The sequence below is a fragment of the Hypomesus transpacificus genome, chromosome 20, assembly GCF_021917145.1.
Source record: "Hypomesus transpacificus isolate Combined female chromosome 20, fHypTra1, whole genome shotgun sequence".
NCBI lineage: Eukaryota > Metazoa > Chordata > Actinopteri > Osmeriformes > Osmeridae > Hypomesus > Hypomesus transpacificus.
This window is the reverse complement of record NC_061079.1, coordinates 2,796,974-2,813,505: the sequence shown is the minus strand read 5'-3', so window position 1 is coordinate 2,813,505 and position 16,532 is coordinate 2,796,974. Positions and strand designations below refer to the sequence as shown.

Below are 16,532 nucleotides of genomic sequence, written 5' to 3'. Positions count from 1 at the left end.
TCCTGTAGACATTCAGTAAGACAGGTTTCGGCGTTCCCCCACCCTCCCCACCAGACAAGCTCAGCTCACCAATGACACAGTTTATTGCACAACATTCCCATAAAATTGGGAAAGTATAATTCAAAAAGGAAACAAAGTCATATTGAAAGAACATGTAGGTGTACAAATAAAACTGAAAATTAACAGTATGTACAATTTTACATAAAACTGTTACACGCCTTACTAAATAATTTATTTGTAACAGGTATAAAGGAAGAAAAAGTAGATATAAAGTCATACCCTAGAAAGAAATAATCAGGGTTAAAAATAAATAAAGTGAATGTGATGGGTAGCACATAACCTGCAGTAGCCAAGCATCTTACACACACAGTGAAGCATGTCATCATAATCATTTTAACCAGCAAAATATATTCTCTTTGCCTAAAGCCCCTGTTTTTTCCATGCCATTAAGACTCCATTGCACAGGTGCTGTCTTCAGAGTGTTGCTTTCAATCAAATACAACACCACAATTGACAGTGACATAGCCATTTGTTTTCCACATCTCTGTAATAAACAGTAAGCTGGTACATTTTCACCAACATATTCCCACAAACTATCCCTTCAAAGCATTCGGTACAGCCGTAAACATCGAATGTTGGAGGCAAAGCAATAAAACTGGAGAAAAAAAATTGAAAATACTAACGATCCTACTAAATTTCCAATCGTTTAGACTAAACTTTAGATGATCTTGTGCATCTCGACCATCCCAATCCCTTGTTCGATAGTCAAATTATATCCCTTTATCAATAGAGATCACAGCATTGCGTTAAGAGTTTACTAGAACATTCCTCACATTTCAGAGAGAGCGTTAAAACATTTCCCTCCAACATTCCAAAACGGGCAGCTATAAAATATTTCCCTTAGGCGTTTTCATCAGGGCAGCTATAAAAAGCACAGTTGTTGAGTGTCAGTTGCCTGAAGAGAATCTGAGGTAGGCCTGTACCTGTGATAGAGTGTGTTCACGACCAACTTCTAGCATTGGAAACGTTATAAAAATTCAGTTTATCTTTAACAACTCAGATATGATAATAACAATAATAATACATGTTATTTGTATTGCACTTTATACTATTATACTTTTAAGCAATCTCAAAGTGCTACAGAGCATATAATAATGCAAATTAAAAGAATCGAAGTTAATAATTAAAATGTAAAAAGATTAAGGTCAATAAATAGACTGTCTGTATATGATGTATCCAGACAGTCTCTAGGGCTGTACTCACAATAGAGTCCACCTCCCAACACAATAAAGGTGGTTGAGATTTTCAGGGCATGTATACTTGTAAACAAACAGGAAATCGAACACAGACATATAATTGGCATAATGGTGAGCTTGATAGTATCTCCGGATGACACTGACTACAAGTGGAAAGTATTAGAGGCCTCTGCCTCTGATATCGATGCCTATCGATTCCGTGTGATGACAGGTCAGCTTTTCCTTCCTATAAACTAACTAATGATTGTACAGAAAAGTAGTCAATTTAAACCGTATTAGTTTCAATGTGATCTTGATTATTCATTTGAACTTAACAGAAAAGTCTTTGGCTTTCTTGTCCTATAACCATGAAAACAAATCTAAATGCAAAAAAATACAAAGAAACATTCAAAAGCAGGAGAATACCATTATCTCAAGCAGCTTGGGAGTCACATCACCAGTTCAGCTTCCTGTGTCCTTACATCACAGATTGTGGACATGATGCCCTCTTGTGCCAAGAGTGAATACTGCCAAGTGCAGTATCCTACAGGTCTGACAGCTCTGGTGTGGGGAGGAGAACACACTGGGGTCACAGTAGTGCACAGTCAGCCATGTTGTGTCACAGTTGACTACTGAAGTCAGCTGCCTTCCAGGAGCACTGCCCCCCCGCCATTATCTCTCTGCCCATCAGGGAGCGGTCTGCCCCCACCTGCGACGGCCATGGTGCCCTGGTGGTCTAGAGCAGGATTTGAGCCACGTAGGGAGAGTGAGTGCTGGCTACTGCTGCCAGCAAGGGCAGGTCACTGGATTCAATCCTGGAACCAGAGCACACAGAACCAGGCTCAGGATGGAGAACGGTTAGATAGGGCTTACAGCAACATTTGCCAAGAACCAGGGTACTTGTCAATTAACTATCAATAATCTATAAATTATGATGGTTAAACTGACGGTCTGCACTGTAGTGTAGTATGTAAGTGTATTGTCTAGTGTGTGCTGTGTAGTGTGTAGTATATTATTTGACAGCACATACAGCATACTACACACTACTACTAACTGCTCACCCCAGCACCATTCCCAGCTCCTTGACATGGACCCTAGTCTGACCCTTCAGATACTCTGCCAGCATCCTGCTCTTGAAGTAGATCTCCTGCAGACGATCCTCAAGGTGCATCACACACTAGGCGGGGGGGTGGGGGGGATAGAGAGAAAGAAATGGGTATAAAGACAAAGCGAAAGAGTGAGAACAGCAGAACTAGTAGTGCTAGCAATAGCAGTAATAAATTCCCGCTGTCTCTAAAGTACATAGATGCAACAGTAATACGAGTGCTGTAACAGCTATACTGTAGTAGAACACAGTGTGACAATGTCACTTACAAAGTTGGGTGAGAGGTTGAGTTTGTACAGCTGGTGAGTGGACTGCAGCAGGCTGGACACCAGGCTAGACACCAGCACTTCCTTCCCCAGCTTATTGGTCTCCGTGGGCCTCCTCTGGCTGCTGGCCACCTGAACCGTCCACTTGTCCGTATCCGCTATGATGCACACAGCCTCCGCTATGGGCTCGTCCAGCACTGGGTGCTGAGGGGACACGACCCGGGGAGAAGGAGTGTGAGTGTGTGTGTGTGTCAGAGGATGAGCGAATGTGCATGCACAAGTGTGACAAAGAGATAGTGTGTTGTGTGTCTTCACATTCTGTATTTGTCTATATAAAACATTTAATATATATGATTACCTACAACAATATTATTATGACTCCATTACTTTTGCGTAACCCCTGTAACCCGTACCTGCACAGCATGGTCAAGGTCAGCCATGAGGCCCTGCTTCAGCTTGTCGTCGCTAGGGAGACCGTGCAGGACAAAGTCAGGCACGTAAGTGGGACAGTACCCTCCAAACAGCGACCGGCCGAAGTTGGCAATGCTGGGTTTGGAGAAGTTCTCCACCAGCTTCGCCCTGTCACAACAAGCAGGAACAAGTAAGTAAGTTGTTTTTACACTAAGCTTGTGTGTGTATGTGTTTTGTAGTGTAGTTTTGTGTCTGTGGTTTTGTGTGTATGAATGTGTATAAGTATTTGTGTGTGGTAGGATTGGCTGATAAGACAAATACATTGGAAATCAAGGGGGGCTGAATCAATCACTGTGTGTTTTTTTGTCCTTTGGTTCTTTAAATGTAAATGTAAAGAATGTTTTTTTGCAAAAAGATTTAAGATTGATGGCTTGGTAACTTGGCCTCATGCAGTTGAGGTGGCTGCCGCTGTCAGTGCTACAGTATCGTGTTCAGCTGGATAATACACCGGCAAATAGTGGTTAAATTGATCACAAAACTTGCAGTTCAATTAGTTTATTTTGTATATATATATATATACGCACACAGTGAGGGGGAAAAGTATTTGATACCCAGCTGATTTTGTATGTTTGCCCACTGACAAAGAAATGATTTTTATTTTTTAACAGTGAGAAACAGAATAACAACAAAAATTAGTGATTTAATAAGAAATCTTTCTGATTGAGAGGGGGCCAAATACTTATTTCACATATTATAATGCAAATCAAAACAAATCTGGATTTTGTTGTTGTTATTCTGTCTCTCACTGTTCAAATACACCTACCATTAAAATTATAAACTGATCATTTATTTGCCAGTGGACAAACGTACAAAATCATCAGGGGATCATATATTTGTTTTCCCCTCACTGTACATTGCGACGGGAGACTTTCTCGACAAGAGTTCTTCCGTTCCTCAACTAGCCATGACACTTTTTTATTTTTTTATGTCTGTTTGAAACACGAGCATCCTGCATTGATCTGTTGGGATTCAACATGCCCGTTTACAACAAAACGTTTTTTGTTGCTGCAAGTAGTTTGCTCTGTTGGTCGGTCCATAAAAATGTGCTTACGGCCTACTGTATGTGGTAACAGCTAATTTGCGTCTGTAAATCATCAAATGAACACTTTAGTAATTGAGTGTGTGCGTGTGTGTGTATACATACGTACATATATACACAGACACACACAATATATGCATGGTATTGCGTGTGTTCCAGCTCCTTACCCAGGGAAGGGGACCACCACCTCCTCCTGCCAGTCGTCCTGGTCCGTTTCCCCAGTGTAGTAGATGTCATTGTTCCTGTGTGTTTCCTGACTGGTGTCCTCACTCTCACTGTCCCCCAGAGCGCTGTCCGAGCTCTCGTTCCTGGGGATCTCCCACTCGCTGGATGGCACAGTCTTCCTGGGCTCGCCACGGTCCTCCTGGGGCCCCGTGACGGATATGAGGATTTCCCGGTCCTTTTCCGCTGTGCAGTGTCCACAGCTACTAGGTCCCCAAGGGTCCATGGAGCCACAGCGGCACCTGTCTGGACCCTCATTGTTTCCCTGGCCTCTGACTCCTTTCCCTATCACCCCCGAGGGGTCCAGCAGCTCCTTCTGGATTTTGTCCGTGCCTCCCACCTCTCTGCATTGCTTGGCAAGGTCGTCAATGGTCCTGGTTTCCACGGGGTTGTCGTCGCTGAAGTACTCGTCAAACAGATCCATGCACTCCTCACTGGTGTGAGGTGCCCACTGGGGCATCTTACTGGTTACCCGCACCAAAGTGCTGTCCTTCCCCCCCACCTCCTTGGTCTTGGTTTGGTCCTCTGCTAATTGGATAGTCTTTGACTCCACCTCCCTACCGGCTCCTCCCCCTCTGTGCCCTCCACTGCTCCCCCTCTGCTGTTCTTGTTTGAAGAGTTGGTGTTGTTGTTGTCTGTGTTTTTTATGCTTCCTCATTTCCTCCTCCATCTTCCTCCCACGACTCTCTGTGTCAGAGTCAGGTGACATTGAGTCACCAATCAGAAAGGTCACCTTACTGGCTGGCTCCTCCTCTTCTCCCTCTGACAAGAAGACCGCCGGGCCATGGAAGGAGCCCGGTACCGGTACTGGCAGGGGCAAGTTCTTGTCGGGGGGCTTCTTCTCCATAGGTATGCCTGAGGGTCTAAACACCTTGGTGGGCCCAGTCTCGGTGACCTCAGCCACTCCAGCCTCCATCTGTTCTAAAGGCCCGTGACTGATTTCCAGACTCGCCTTGGGCTCAGCACCCAGCACGCAGGCGTGCTCCCTGGGGGAGGCCGAGCCCACGCGCACCACTATCTCCTGCTTTGCCTCCACGCCGGAGGGGCTGGAGGACTCTCTCTGGGGGCCTTGACCTAAACTAGACAGGGCCTCCGTCTCCCCGGCCTCCACTGTCCGTGAGACGGAATGGAGAACACTGCTCTTAGAGCTCTGGCTGCCGTCCTCCTCTTCCTCATATTTCTTGGGGGGAGGTGTGACTGTGCTCAGCTCCTCCATGTCCGTGTATGTGCTGTTCTGCAGGCTATTGTCTGAGGAGGGGTAGCTACAATCTCTGTCTCCTTCACGGACCTCTGTTTCGGGCTCAGCTCCAATTCCAGGCCCAGGTTCAGCCCCAGGGCCAGCCTGAGGTCCAGCTGCCACTGTCTCCTGTCCCTGGGCTCCCTGGCTGAGGTAGTCCCCACTGGGCTTGTGGACGGTGATCAGGACGTACTCTGATTCCTCCACCTCACCACGTCGCAGAGAGGTGGTGATGAGTGAGCCAGGGATGACAATAGCCTCATCCTCGTGGCTGTCTAGCAGGTGGGTCTCCAGCAGCTCGGAGCAGCGGATGAAGTAAGTGAGGACATAGAGGAGTCGCTGGACCAGGTCCTGCCGCCGGCCCAACACCACCGTCCTGGACAGACGCACTGGAGAACCGATGGCCCCATAAAGGTCGCCTGAAGAACAGCGGAAAGCAAAGGTACCAGGGAATACAAGAGAACACAGAAAACACTGTTTCATTAATATGATCAAATCAGGGTTGGTGTTATAATAGCCTGGTTATAGTAGATTCTTTGAATCATTACAGTGAGTTGCCCTGATCCACCACTAGAGGGAGTAATGGTCCAACTTAATGAAGTTGGTCTATCCCGCTGATAACAAACTAAGGGCCAATGTCTAACCTGTGTGTGTGTGTGTGTGTGTGTGCATGTTCTAACCTAGCTGTGCCCAGAGAGGGTTGTAGGGGTGTGTCTTGGCCAGCATGTCCACACTCTGGGACGAGTGCTTCTCTAAAAAGATCTTGATTGGTGGTTGCCCATTGGGCATCACTGTGGGAACCCAGGCCAGGTGATTGGTAAGGATGGCTGTCAGGAGGGCAGGGAGAAACCTGGGAACCAGGAAATGATAGTCAGGTCAGGTACATAGAGTAGGGTAGAGTAGAGTACATACAATAGCATTGCGATATTATGCGTAAGCATTCTGTATTTTGCCTGGGTACCCAAGCTAGTTACCAAGTCAGGTTCTGACTGAAGCGGTCATCAAAAGGATTACAGATGGTCAGACACACTCTCAGACACACTCTCACTTGCTTTTTTATACACCGTCACACAGTCACATGATGTCTGTACGGTTTTCAGTGTGTGTGTGTCTGTGTGTGTGTGTGTGCACGTGTGCGTGTGACTCATTCCTCCTCAACCACAGTCTACTTCCCTCTTCCCCGTCTCATGACTGGCATCACTCAGGACATAACAGTTAGATCATGGGACTGGGAGAGACAGGAAGTGTGTGTGTGTGCGTTAGGGATGTTCATGATTAATCATTAATCGATTAATTGCCGTTAAGAATTTAACCGGTTAAAAATGTATTGACTGATAAAGTTTGCTGTCTTCATTGTTTAACTACAAATGGCAGTAATTGCGCCCCAGTGTTTCCACTATATTCATCATTACCGCCGCTGATTCAGAATTGTATGAAATGTCATGAAGTTGCAACTTTACAACTTCCGTTTACTCTCCACTTGAGAGAATGAGCAACTGGAACCATGAAAGGCATTAAACACTTGCGAAGTCATGTCAACCAAATAAACAACAGCACGATTAGCCTACAGCATAGCACTTACTGTTCGGCTCAGTCAGGTTAGGAGCCCCGGAGCTATAAATGTGATTAAAATGTATTGTATTTTGTGGCCACGATTTATAAAATCGTGCGCACTATTTACTAATTTGTTCCCTAATTTTTGTTCAATCATGCGCACGTTTTACCAATGTGTTCCCTTATTTTATGTCTGTTTCAGCTTGATTTGTTTGAACTTGGTCTTAAAGCAAATTACTATAAAGCATTTTTATGAACCCTGACTATAGCATGAATAAAAACACATATTATGAATTTAAAGAAATAATATAGCCATGTATATAAATGACGGCATGTTTCGAGGCAATGTAGGCTACTGTCATGCAAATAAAGGGACTGTGATGACATTGTGTTTTCATAGCATCCTCTCCATTTCTTCTCCAACTTCTGTTGAGGACACACACCAACGTGTCCACTTTCATAGTCATGCCACCAACAGCTAATAATGACAGCGAATAACTACTTACAACAATTGACAATACAAAGTTAGAATTTGTTGGCCTCTGTGTTGAAATCTATAGTCTGGCCATAGTTCACTTGCAACTGAAGATGGTAAAAAGCACACCACATGGCAAGGCTGGATTATGGGCCGGGCAAATGGGGCTTGGGCCCAGGGTCCGGGGCCTCTGACCATTAGGGGCCTCGGGCTCAGCTGACATCTACTATGAATCCAAAATATAGATTGATAGGCCAATAGAGCTTGAATATATGGACCCTTTAGCCCATCAAGTGACCCATGTCTGCACTTTCAACACCTCAACCCTTACCAGGGCCCCAGACTCCATCTTATCTCACCAGGGCCCCCCAGTTCCACCTAAACTCATACCAGGGCACCCTATCTCTACCTAAAATCATACTAAGGGCCCCCGGCTCCATCTAAACTCATACCAGGACCCCTCAGCTCCGCCTAAACTACTTCCCGGGGCCCCCTAGCTCTGCCTAAAATCATACTAAGGGCCCCCAACTCCACTTAAACTCATACCAAGGCCCCCCAGCTCCATCTAAACTCATACCAATTGCCCTAATACACTGTCACATACATCACTAGACCAAGCAAGAAAGCTCTTTAAAAGATGACGCCTCGTTCATTTCTATGGAAAGTGCTCAGTGGCTCAATGAGGCCAAGCCTGTCAGCGTCAGGTCAATCAGCATTCGGCTCATGTTCCCTTTTTGTGTTCATGCCCTGTTCATAACCGCAAGCAAAATCAAGGAAGGGTCAAGGAAACCACATCGCTTAACTTGCATGGTCAACCTAATCGCACCACAGACACCAACGCTTGCATGTAGCCTACTATGCCTGCAGAAATTATACATTTTTATCGGATTTTGCCATAAGGAAATACGTTTAGCCCATATTCACCAGATTGTCATAAGCATCTGGACTTTGTAGAGACATTGCCGTGATTTTGTAGCCTGGCTGCCAGCCCAACTTCTCCCCGCCCCAAAAGAAATTTGGTCGGGAAGTTGGGTCTGGAGGGTCTCGTATTGGGGACCAACTACAGAAAACCAGAATCTGGGCGGACCAATGAAATTGCCAGGGCGGGCTTTATACGATGATGGACAAATGATCAACATTAACGTAATCAACAACGTCACAAAAGAGAGCTTGGGTTGAATTCGTTTTCAACAAACAACATATTACGTTGCTCTGATTGGTTGTAGGTCTATCCAATTGAGCGAAGAGGCCTTAGTTTTCCAGGCTCGTTTGAAACACGCCCCGTAGTCAAAGCCCAACGGAGAGTTCTCAGACTCATATTCTGACTAGAATTATGAGTATGACAACGTCAGGCTAGTGATTTTGGCCTATTCAGAAGGAAAAAACATGGGACTACTGATTTGGATGAGTAGCTATAGCTTTTGGCAAATTAGTGACTTTTTTTCTCACAAATTAGTGACTTTAGAATCTCAGAAATTGATGCTTAGTGAATCAATGTCTCTCGTAATTAAATGTGGTCCTATTATTGTTTAAATACAACTTAAACTAAGAAAAGGGGTGCATTTTGTGTTCGAGTCCTTAATGATTAATCAATAATTAATTGTTAACGTGTTCAGCTATCGGTAAAAGAAAATGCATGAAATGCGCAACCCTAGTGCGAGTGTGTGTGTGTAGCTGCATTTACGTGTTTGGCTGCATGTGTGTGTCAGATGGTTCTGGTCTTACTGGTTCTTGGAGGCCTGCTCCAGGAGCTGGGAAAGCTCTTTCATGAACTGGGCACACAGTAGGGTCTTCTCGGGGGCTCCAGACATCATGGTGAGCCAGACAGGCTCAACCACACGGGGCATGGTGTACAGGTTACAGATGGTCGTCCTGCAGGAGTGGGGTAAAGTGAAGGGGGGGGAGAGGGGATATAATAAGAGACATAGACAAACACAGAGAAAGTGTCAGAGAGACAGCTCACTCCAGTTATCACTACCAGAGCACTACTACCACCTGTAGCAGAGCCAACCCTCAACACGATGCCAATTGCATCACTTCAGATCCTCAAACGGTAGGCTGCAGAGAATAACTGACTTTGCATTATATGACACGTCATATGATGCCCTTATCTTTCAAGAGGAGCCTAGAAAGCTTTCATAAGACTTGTTAGGTGTGTTCGACATTGGCTGCGGCTGCATGAAACGACCGGCGATAGTTGACTAATTTACTTGCGTTATTTATTCCCTCACGTTATCTGGTCCGCTCTACACATCAGAAAACTGATTATTACGTATTTGACCTAGGTTTCCTTGATGTCCTAACCCCAATATTGAGGTGTCCCGTCAACAATACTAGATTATAGATCAAGTATATTTATTCTTACATGAGTAAACCCCTGCTACACACCACCAAACCTGGCTCAGAAAAAAGGACTCATGAACTCTGATTAAAGTTTTTTCAGTTTCAGGTTAGTTTGATTTGTCTCGAGAGTTCTCACTTTTCTTTAGTACTGGGGCCCCCAAACTTTTTTCTGCGAGGGTCAGATAATTTTTCCCTTCTACAGAAATGTACATGGGCCGGGGTGACTACCAGTATTATTGTGGAGATGTTATTATGATTTTAAATGTATTAATTATGCTAGATTAGTTCATTATTTTGTTATGCACCATTCATATCAAGGGATATATAGCCTTATATAAAGAACAGTATTACTATCGTAATTACCTTTTTTTCATTTTCATTGCTATTGAAATCAAAACATTTACTTACTTATGCATATTAATCAGTGTAAACAGATGTTTTTATTTATTTATAAAAATCTCTGGCATTATTCAGAGGGCTGGTCCAAATGCGTTGGCGGGCCGTATAGTTAGTATAGTTTGGGGACCCCAGCTTTAGTACTTGCCATATTTAACGTACTTTGAGGTTTTATCACACACTTTTATGTGGTTGGGCAGAGAGAAGGGAGAAGGCCTGGTTGGGCCCTACATGTGTATCGTGTATGAGTTTTGATTATATCAAAATATTTTGTGATCTTATCTGTCTGTGACACACCAGAAAGTCCTCTAACGGTGTATTTTATTTACCTAAAGAGGTTGCACCTTTGTTCCTGTTCCAATGTTCCATGGTTTTTCACTTTACCACATTCTTAAACCTTAGGATCCCAATTTGACAGTATTTGCAGATGGTGTTTGCCTCAGGTCTGATTTGTGGGCGCGGTGGGGGCAGCACAGCACAGTGATTGTCTAGGTGGAACAACGGGTCTACAGTTCACTGGTTGCAGAGAGAGAGTAGACAGAGGGTAAGAGACAAAAAAGAGAAAGAGAGGAGACCCTCATATCCTCCATTCAGAATTGGGACATTCCTCCAGCAAGCCACCAACACAGCCTTGGGCAGAAGGCCAGGGGCTTACACACACACGCGGGGGAACCTCTCAGGACTTAGGAATGTCTCGTACAGAGGCGTTAACAGTTGAGTTTTTGCCTACTGTAATGCTGAACAGGAAAAAGCAAGACAGTGTGAACTCCTTTATTTGCCAGATAGCTTGTCAGTTACCCTGATGCTAACAAAAGATACAGAAGGAATATTAGCGTAACGCTACCAGGATATAGCATTAAGCTAATATTCTTAATGTAACAATAAATGGAGCAGGGAATGGTAGCTTGCAAGAGCTAGCTTAAACCTAGGTGTTTGTAGGGGATTGCCCCTTCATTTCTGTGTATTGGTTTACAGTAAAAAGGGAACGTGAATAAATCAAATTCCAAACTATTTTCCCTCTATTTTCTCAGAAGAACAGGAAGAGCGTAGGAGGTTGTCCAGTCAGGGCATTAGTGGTATTGGAGTTGGTCCAATTCTCAGTAAGCAGGCTGGTGTTGAGTACTGTAGGCTGCCTGCCAGGCTCCTATTAAAAGCAGCCAGGGGGCAGTCACATGAGGGGGAGGAAAGAAGCTTGGGCCTAGCCTTACAACCTTACCCTCACACTTACATAGACACACACGAACACATGAACTACCTGGCCAGACTTTGTGAACTTTATAGTGAGGAATGTTTAAATTGAGGAAGTGCATTGACCTCTGTGCAGTGAGAGCTTATATAATCACATACAGTGGCTTCAGAACGTTTTTGGACCCTTTCATCTTATTGTGCTGTAGATCTCATTGTAAAATGATAAAATTGCAATTTTACACATTAATCAACACTCAATTACTAAATAAAAACATGTTTTTAGAAATGTAGCCAAAAACTGAGATCTCTCATTTTAATTGGGTGTCAAGCCTTCGGCGAGCATAACCATTGTTCTCTCTTGTATATATTTATTATTTCCCCACCCCTAAAAAAACTTGAATTTTTACATTACATAGACAACGTCGGTGTCAAAATGTTCATCTTGGAGACATCTTGGAGACAACGGGGGACTGGCTGTTTTCATCCTTATTCGTATAAGTATAACCTACTTTAGAGTTCTTTCCCCTGGAACAGATTTCATGTTCCAACTGAGGGGGGCTGTCGTTGTTTTGGTGTGTGGGGCTGCATCAAATACCCTTTTTGCTCTGTTAAATTGCTGCACTAGTCCACACTTGACCGGTGGGGATCTCATTCTATTTTGACTGTAACTGTTAGCTGCTCCTGGCATTCTCTAATCCCTGCTCTCCTCTCTGTCCCCCCCCCACACATTCCCTGTGGTGTGGGGGGTTTGAGCTGTCAGGACCTGCTTGGTCGTCGGTCTGCCAACGCTGAACCAGGTCGTCACCCGGAATCCAGTCTCCATGACGGCCAACAGCGAGTTTCCCGGTCCCATCCAACGTCTATAAAGCCGAACAATGGATTTTGGTGTTTCAAAACCCATTGACACTGTATGACTATGTTTAGCTTGTGTTCTGCTCCTCTCTCTTACCAACCGTCTCTGGAGGAGGGGATCCCTCTCTGAATTGCTCCTCCCAAGGTTTCTTCCATTTTTTCTCCCGGTGGGAGTTTTTCTGGGAGTTTTTCCTTGTCTTCCTTGAGGGTTTAGGTTGGTTGAGGGGCAGTTCTATGGGCGCATGTGAAGCCCTCTGTGACATGCTTGCGTGTAAAAAGGGCTATACAAATAAATTTGATTTGATTTGATCTTAGTCCCGATTGAGTTGCTTGTATTTGCGTGAAAGTTCCATTTGACGGTTTAGGCTTGAATTAAGTTATTGTGGCAAAAAGTGCCTTGTGTGGCACAAGGGAACTCAGTGCTAGCCTTACGTCACAATGTCATCACACGTTAGCAACGTCGCATAGATACAACTTTTTAGTAAGACAGACTCCTCAGCATTAGTACTGTAGCTAAAAGTCTAGGAAAATTGAGGCTACTTGGTTCCCCTTCCTGCTTTTGGTGAGCCAAAAGAACCCTACTTACCACCCAGTGTCATGGAGCCAACCAGCTAAACACTTATTTAGCACTAGCGTTGCTACCTGCATATAGGCTACCTACAGCTGTGCTTTATTTTGCTCCTAGATTGAGGCCTAGCCCCGGTAAATTGTAGAGCGAGCTAACTACTACACTTCTGCTGTGTGGGAATCGCAGGAGCTCAGTCGAAGGGCGTACAAAAATAGAGGAGCACAGCCCTCAATTTTTCAGAAATTGTACCCTCTCTAGTTGGGTGTGCTCAAGCCTTCGGCAAGCACAACCATTGTTCTCTCTCATATATATTATTATTATTTTCCCACCCCTAAGGATCCGTCAATATTTGGACTACATAGACAACACCGGTGTCAAAAGGTTCATCTTGGTCCCGATTGCGTTGCTTGTATTTTTATTTACGTTCCGTTGCACGGTTTAGCAGGTTACAACGTTTTTTTCAAAAGGTTTTTGTGAAACAGGGACCTCAGTGCCAGCCTAATGTCACAACGTCAGCACATGTTAGCAATGACGCATAGATATGACGTGCAAGTAAGACTGTTGCTCAGCAAGTATCGTGCCGTGGTGTAGCAGGACTGATCGACAAGCACATCATACATTTAAGCAATTCAAAACTTGCCTGTACAGTACGTAATGTCACAATAAATAATGTATTTAAACTCAAGCTTGTGTGATGCGTCGCTGTAACACTGCAGTGCTGTAGCAGCAAGAATCATTGCATGGATAATAAGTATGCATACTTATTTAAATTATCAAAATATTACTGTACAATTTAAGTTAAAAAAAAGCACCCATGTGCAACTGACGCAAGCACACCTCACAATTTTCCCAGAAATTGTACCCTCTCTAGTTAAGTATTGTGACCTTTACGTCAATACTTTTACAAGTCCTTTTGGCAGTAATTACAGCTGCAAGTCTTCTTGGGTATGTCTCCAAGCATTGGACATCTGGATAGGAGCAGTTTTTTCCTCATTCTTTATGGCAGATCTTTCAAGCCACGTCAAATTGGATGGGAATCATCTGTGAACTGCCATTTTAAGGTCCAAGATGTTCCAGTCTGGGCTTTGGCTGGACCAATCAAAGACAATCAGAGAATTGACATGATGCCACTTCAGCATTGTTTTGGCATTGGGTCATTGTCATAAAGGTGAACCGTAACTCCAGTCTGAGGTTGCGTGCACTCGAGCAGGTTTTCATCAAGGACCTCTCTGTATCTGGATGCGTTCATCTTTCCCTCAATTCTGACCGGGACACCCCCTGTCCCTGCCGCTGAGAATCACCCCCATAGCATGATGCTGCCAGACCATGATTCACTTTAGGGAGGTTTTTAACCAGGGGATGGATGAGCAGTGTCTTGAGTTTCCCTGACAAAGCACTACATTTTTTATCAGACCAGAGAATCCTTTTCCTCATGCTGTCTGAGTCCTTTAAAGGGGTCATTGACTGATTTTATAGGGTATTTCACACTGTTCCTTAAGGTCTCCGAATAGGGTATGTAACATTGGTTGGGCTGAATGTTCTCCCTTTTATGGTATGCTCATAAATATTTAGAAGAGCTGTGTGCTGATTGGTAGGTTTACAACGAGCGAAGCTGCAGAGCAAAGACGCAACATAGCCAAACATACATCATGATTTGGAGATTTAGATGACAACACGGGTTATTTATTCGAATGAAACACAGTCAGGAAAATGAAATAACGTTAGTCCCACTGTCTGCATGTGTCTGTGCATGGTTACATAAGTGTGTGTGTGTGTGTGTGTGCAGGGTTGAATTTGTGCTTGTGTGGCTGTGATGGTCAGCAAGAGTGTGTGAGTTTGTGTTGGGGTGTGTGTGGGCATTGTTGTATTAGAATGTTCGTGCAGGATTGAATATGCGTCTGTGTGTGTGTGCATCTCTGCCTGAGTGTGTACGTGTGTGCATGGCTGAGTGTGTGTGTGTGTGTGTGCATGCCCACCTGCCTGCATGTGCATACACTACATTCCCAAAAGTATTCACTCAGCTATCCAAATCATTGAATTCAAGTGTTCCAATCACTTCCATAGCCACAGGTATATAAAATCAAGCACCTAGGCATGCAGACTACTACTACTACAAACATTTGTGAAATAATGGGTCGCTCAGTGAATTCCAGCATGGTACCGTAATAGGATGCCACCTGCATCCAAGCCTTACATCACCAAGTGCAATGAAAAGCATCGGATTCAGTGGTGTAAGCCGCCACTGGACTCTAGAGCAGTGGAGACGTGTTCTCTGGAGTCACAAATCACGCTTCTCCGTCTGGCAATCGGATGGACGAGTCTGGGTTTGGCGGATACCAGGAGAATGGTACTTGTCTGACTGCATTGTGCCAAGTGAAAAGTTTGGTGGAGGGGGGATTATGGTGTGGGGTTGGTTTTCGGAAGTTGGGCTCTGCCCCTTAGTTCCAGTGAAAGGAACTGTTAATGCTTCAGCATACCAATGCATTTTGGACAATTTCATGCTCCTAACTTTGTGGGAACAGTTTGGAGATGGCCCCTTCCTGTTCCAACATGACTGTGCACCAGTGCACAAAGAAAGGGCCATAAAGACATCCGTTGGTGTGGAAGAACTTGACTAGCCTGCACAGAGTCCTGACCTAAACCCGATAGAACACCTTTGGGATGAATGAGTGGAGAATGCGAGCCAAGCCTTCTTGTCACACATCAGTGTCTGACCTGACAAATGCACTTCTGGAAGAATGGTAAAAAATTCCCATAAACACACTCCTAAACCTTATGGAAAGCCTTCCTAGAAGAGTTGAAGCTGTAATAGCTGCAAAGGGTGGGCCCGACATATTAAATCCTTTGGTTTAAGAATGGGATGTCACTCACGTTCATATGAGTGTGTAGGCAGATGAGCGAATACTTTTGACAATATAGTGTACGTGCATGTCTCTCTCTACCCTACATCAAGCAGCTACATTTATTTGTTTCACAATCTCAGAAAACACCCAAGTGGTCCTAAGCCAGGCTGAGAAATAATAAATATTTATTTATCTCCTGCAATGGCGTTAGTGCAGTTTACAGTTCTGGTCTGGACTCTGTTCACCTGACCCCACCGGGACTTTTACCAGGCAGGATTGGGTTGCCATGGCAACCCTCCAGCAGACATATGACTGGGAAGCTTTCAGATAGCAACGTCTGGGCAACGATGTAGAGTTCAGAGATACACACACACACAGACAATTGCATGGGCACCAATGCGCATACTCAAACACGAGTCCATACACTGGAGCGCACACACACAACCGCATGCATAATACACAAGCACATTTTCTGGGGTGTCCCAGAATGCATTTGCCCCAGGGTTGAGCCTAGCTAGCTTTGCAGTCATAGGTGGACAAGCAGATGAAGCATACAACCTACAACTCCCTCTTGAGTGTGGGTGTGTGTGTATGCATTTGTGTGTGCATACTTCAGTGTGCATATGCACATTTGTGAAGTCCCTGCTTTCTTGACTTTTCCTAGATGTGTGTTTTATCACCCAGTATTTTTAAATGCTCAAAATCACACTGGGGAAAGCTAAATTGAGGCTCTTTTGC

The 16,532-nt window shown here is 44.5% G+C and overlaps 1 protein-coding gene across 5 annotated transcripts in view; it reads right to left on the bottom strand.

The window, feature by feature from the left end:
• Positions 1-65: 65 nt before the first annotated feature.
• Positions 66-16,532, bottom strand: part of fnip1 (folliculin interacting protein 1) — a 39,983-nt gene continuing 23,516 nt past the window's right edge. For 4 of the 5 annotated variants that reach the window (XM_047042926.1, XM_047042928.1, XM_047042929.1 and 1 more), the window contains 7 exons: positions 9,330-9,476; positions 6,256-6,425; positions 4,284-5,994; positions 3,020-3,185; positions 2,610-2,810; positions 2,297-2,412; positions 66-2,050 (listed from right to left, as the gene is read on the bottom strand). In XM_047042926.1, the coding sequence (XP_046898882.1) occupies positions 1,972-2,050; positions 2,297-2,412; positions 2,610-2,810; positions 3,020-3,185; positions 4,284-5,994; positions 6,256-6,425; positions 9,330-9,476 (2,590 nt within the window). In that variant the 3' untranslated portion in view covers positions 66-1,971. Of the gene's footprint in view, positions 2,051-2,296; positions 2,413-2,609; positions 2,811-3,019; positions 3,186-4,283; positions 5,995-6,250; positions 6,426-9,329; positions 9,477-16,532 lie in introns of those variants that run through there. The other variant, XM_047042930.1, reaches the window with a different exon arrangement.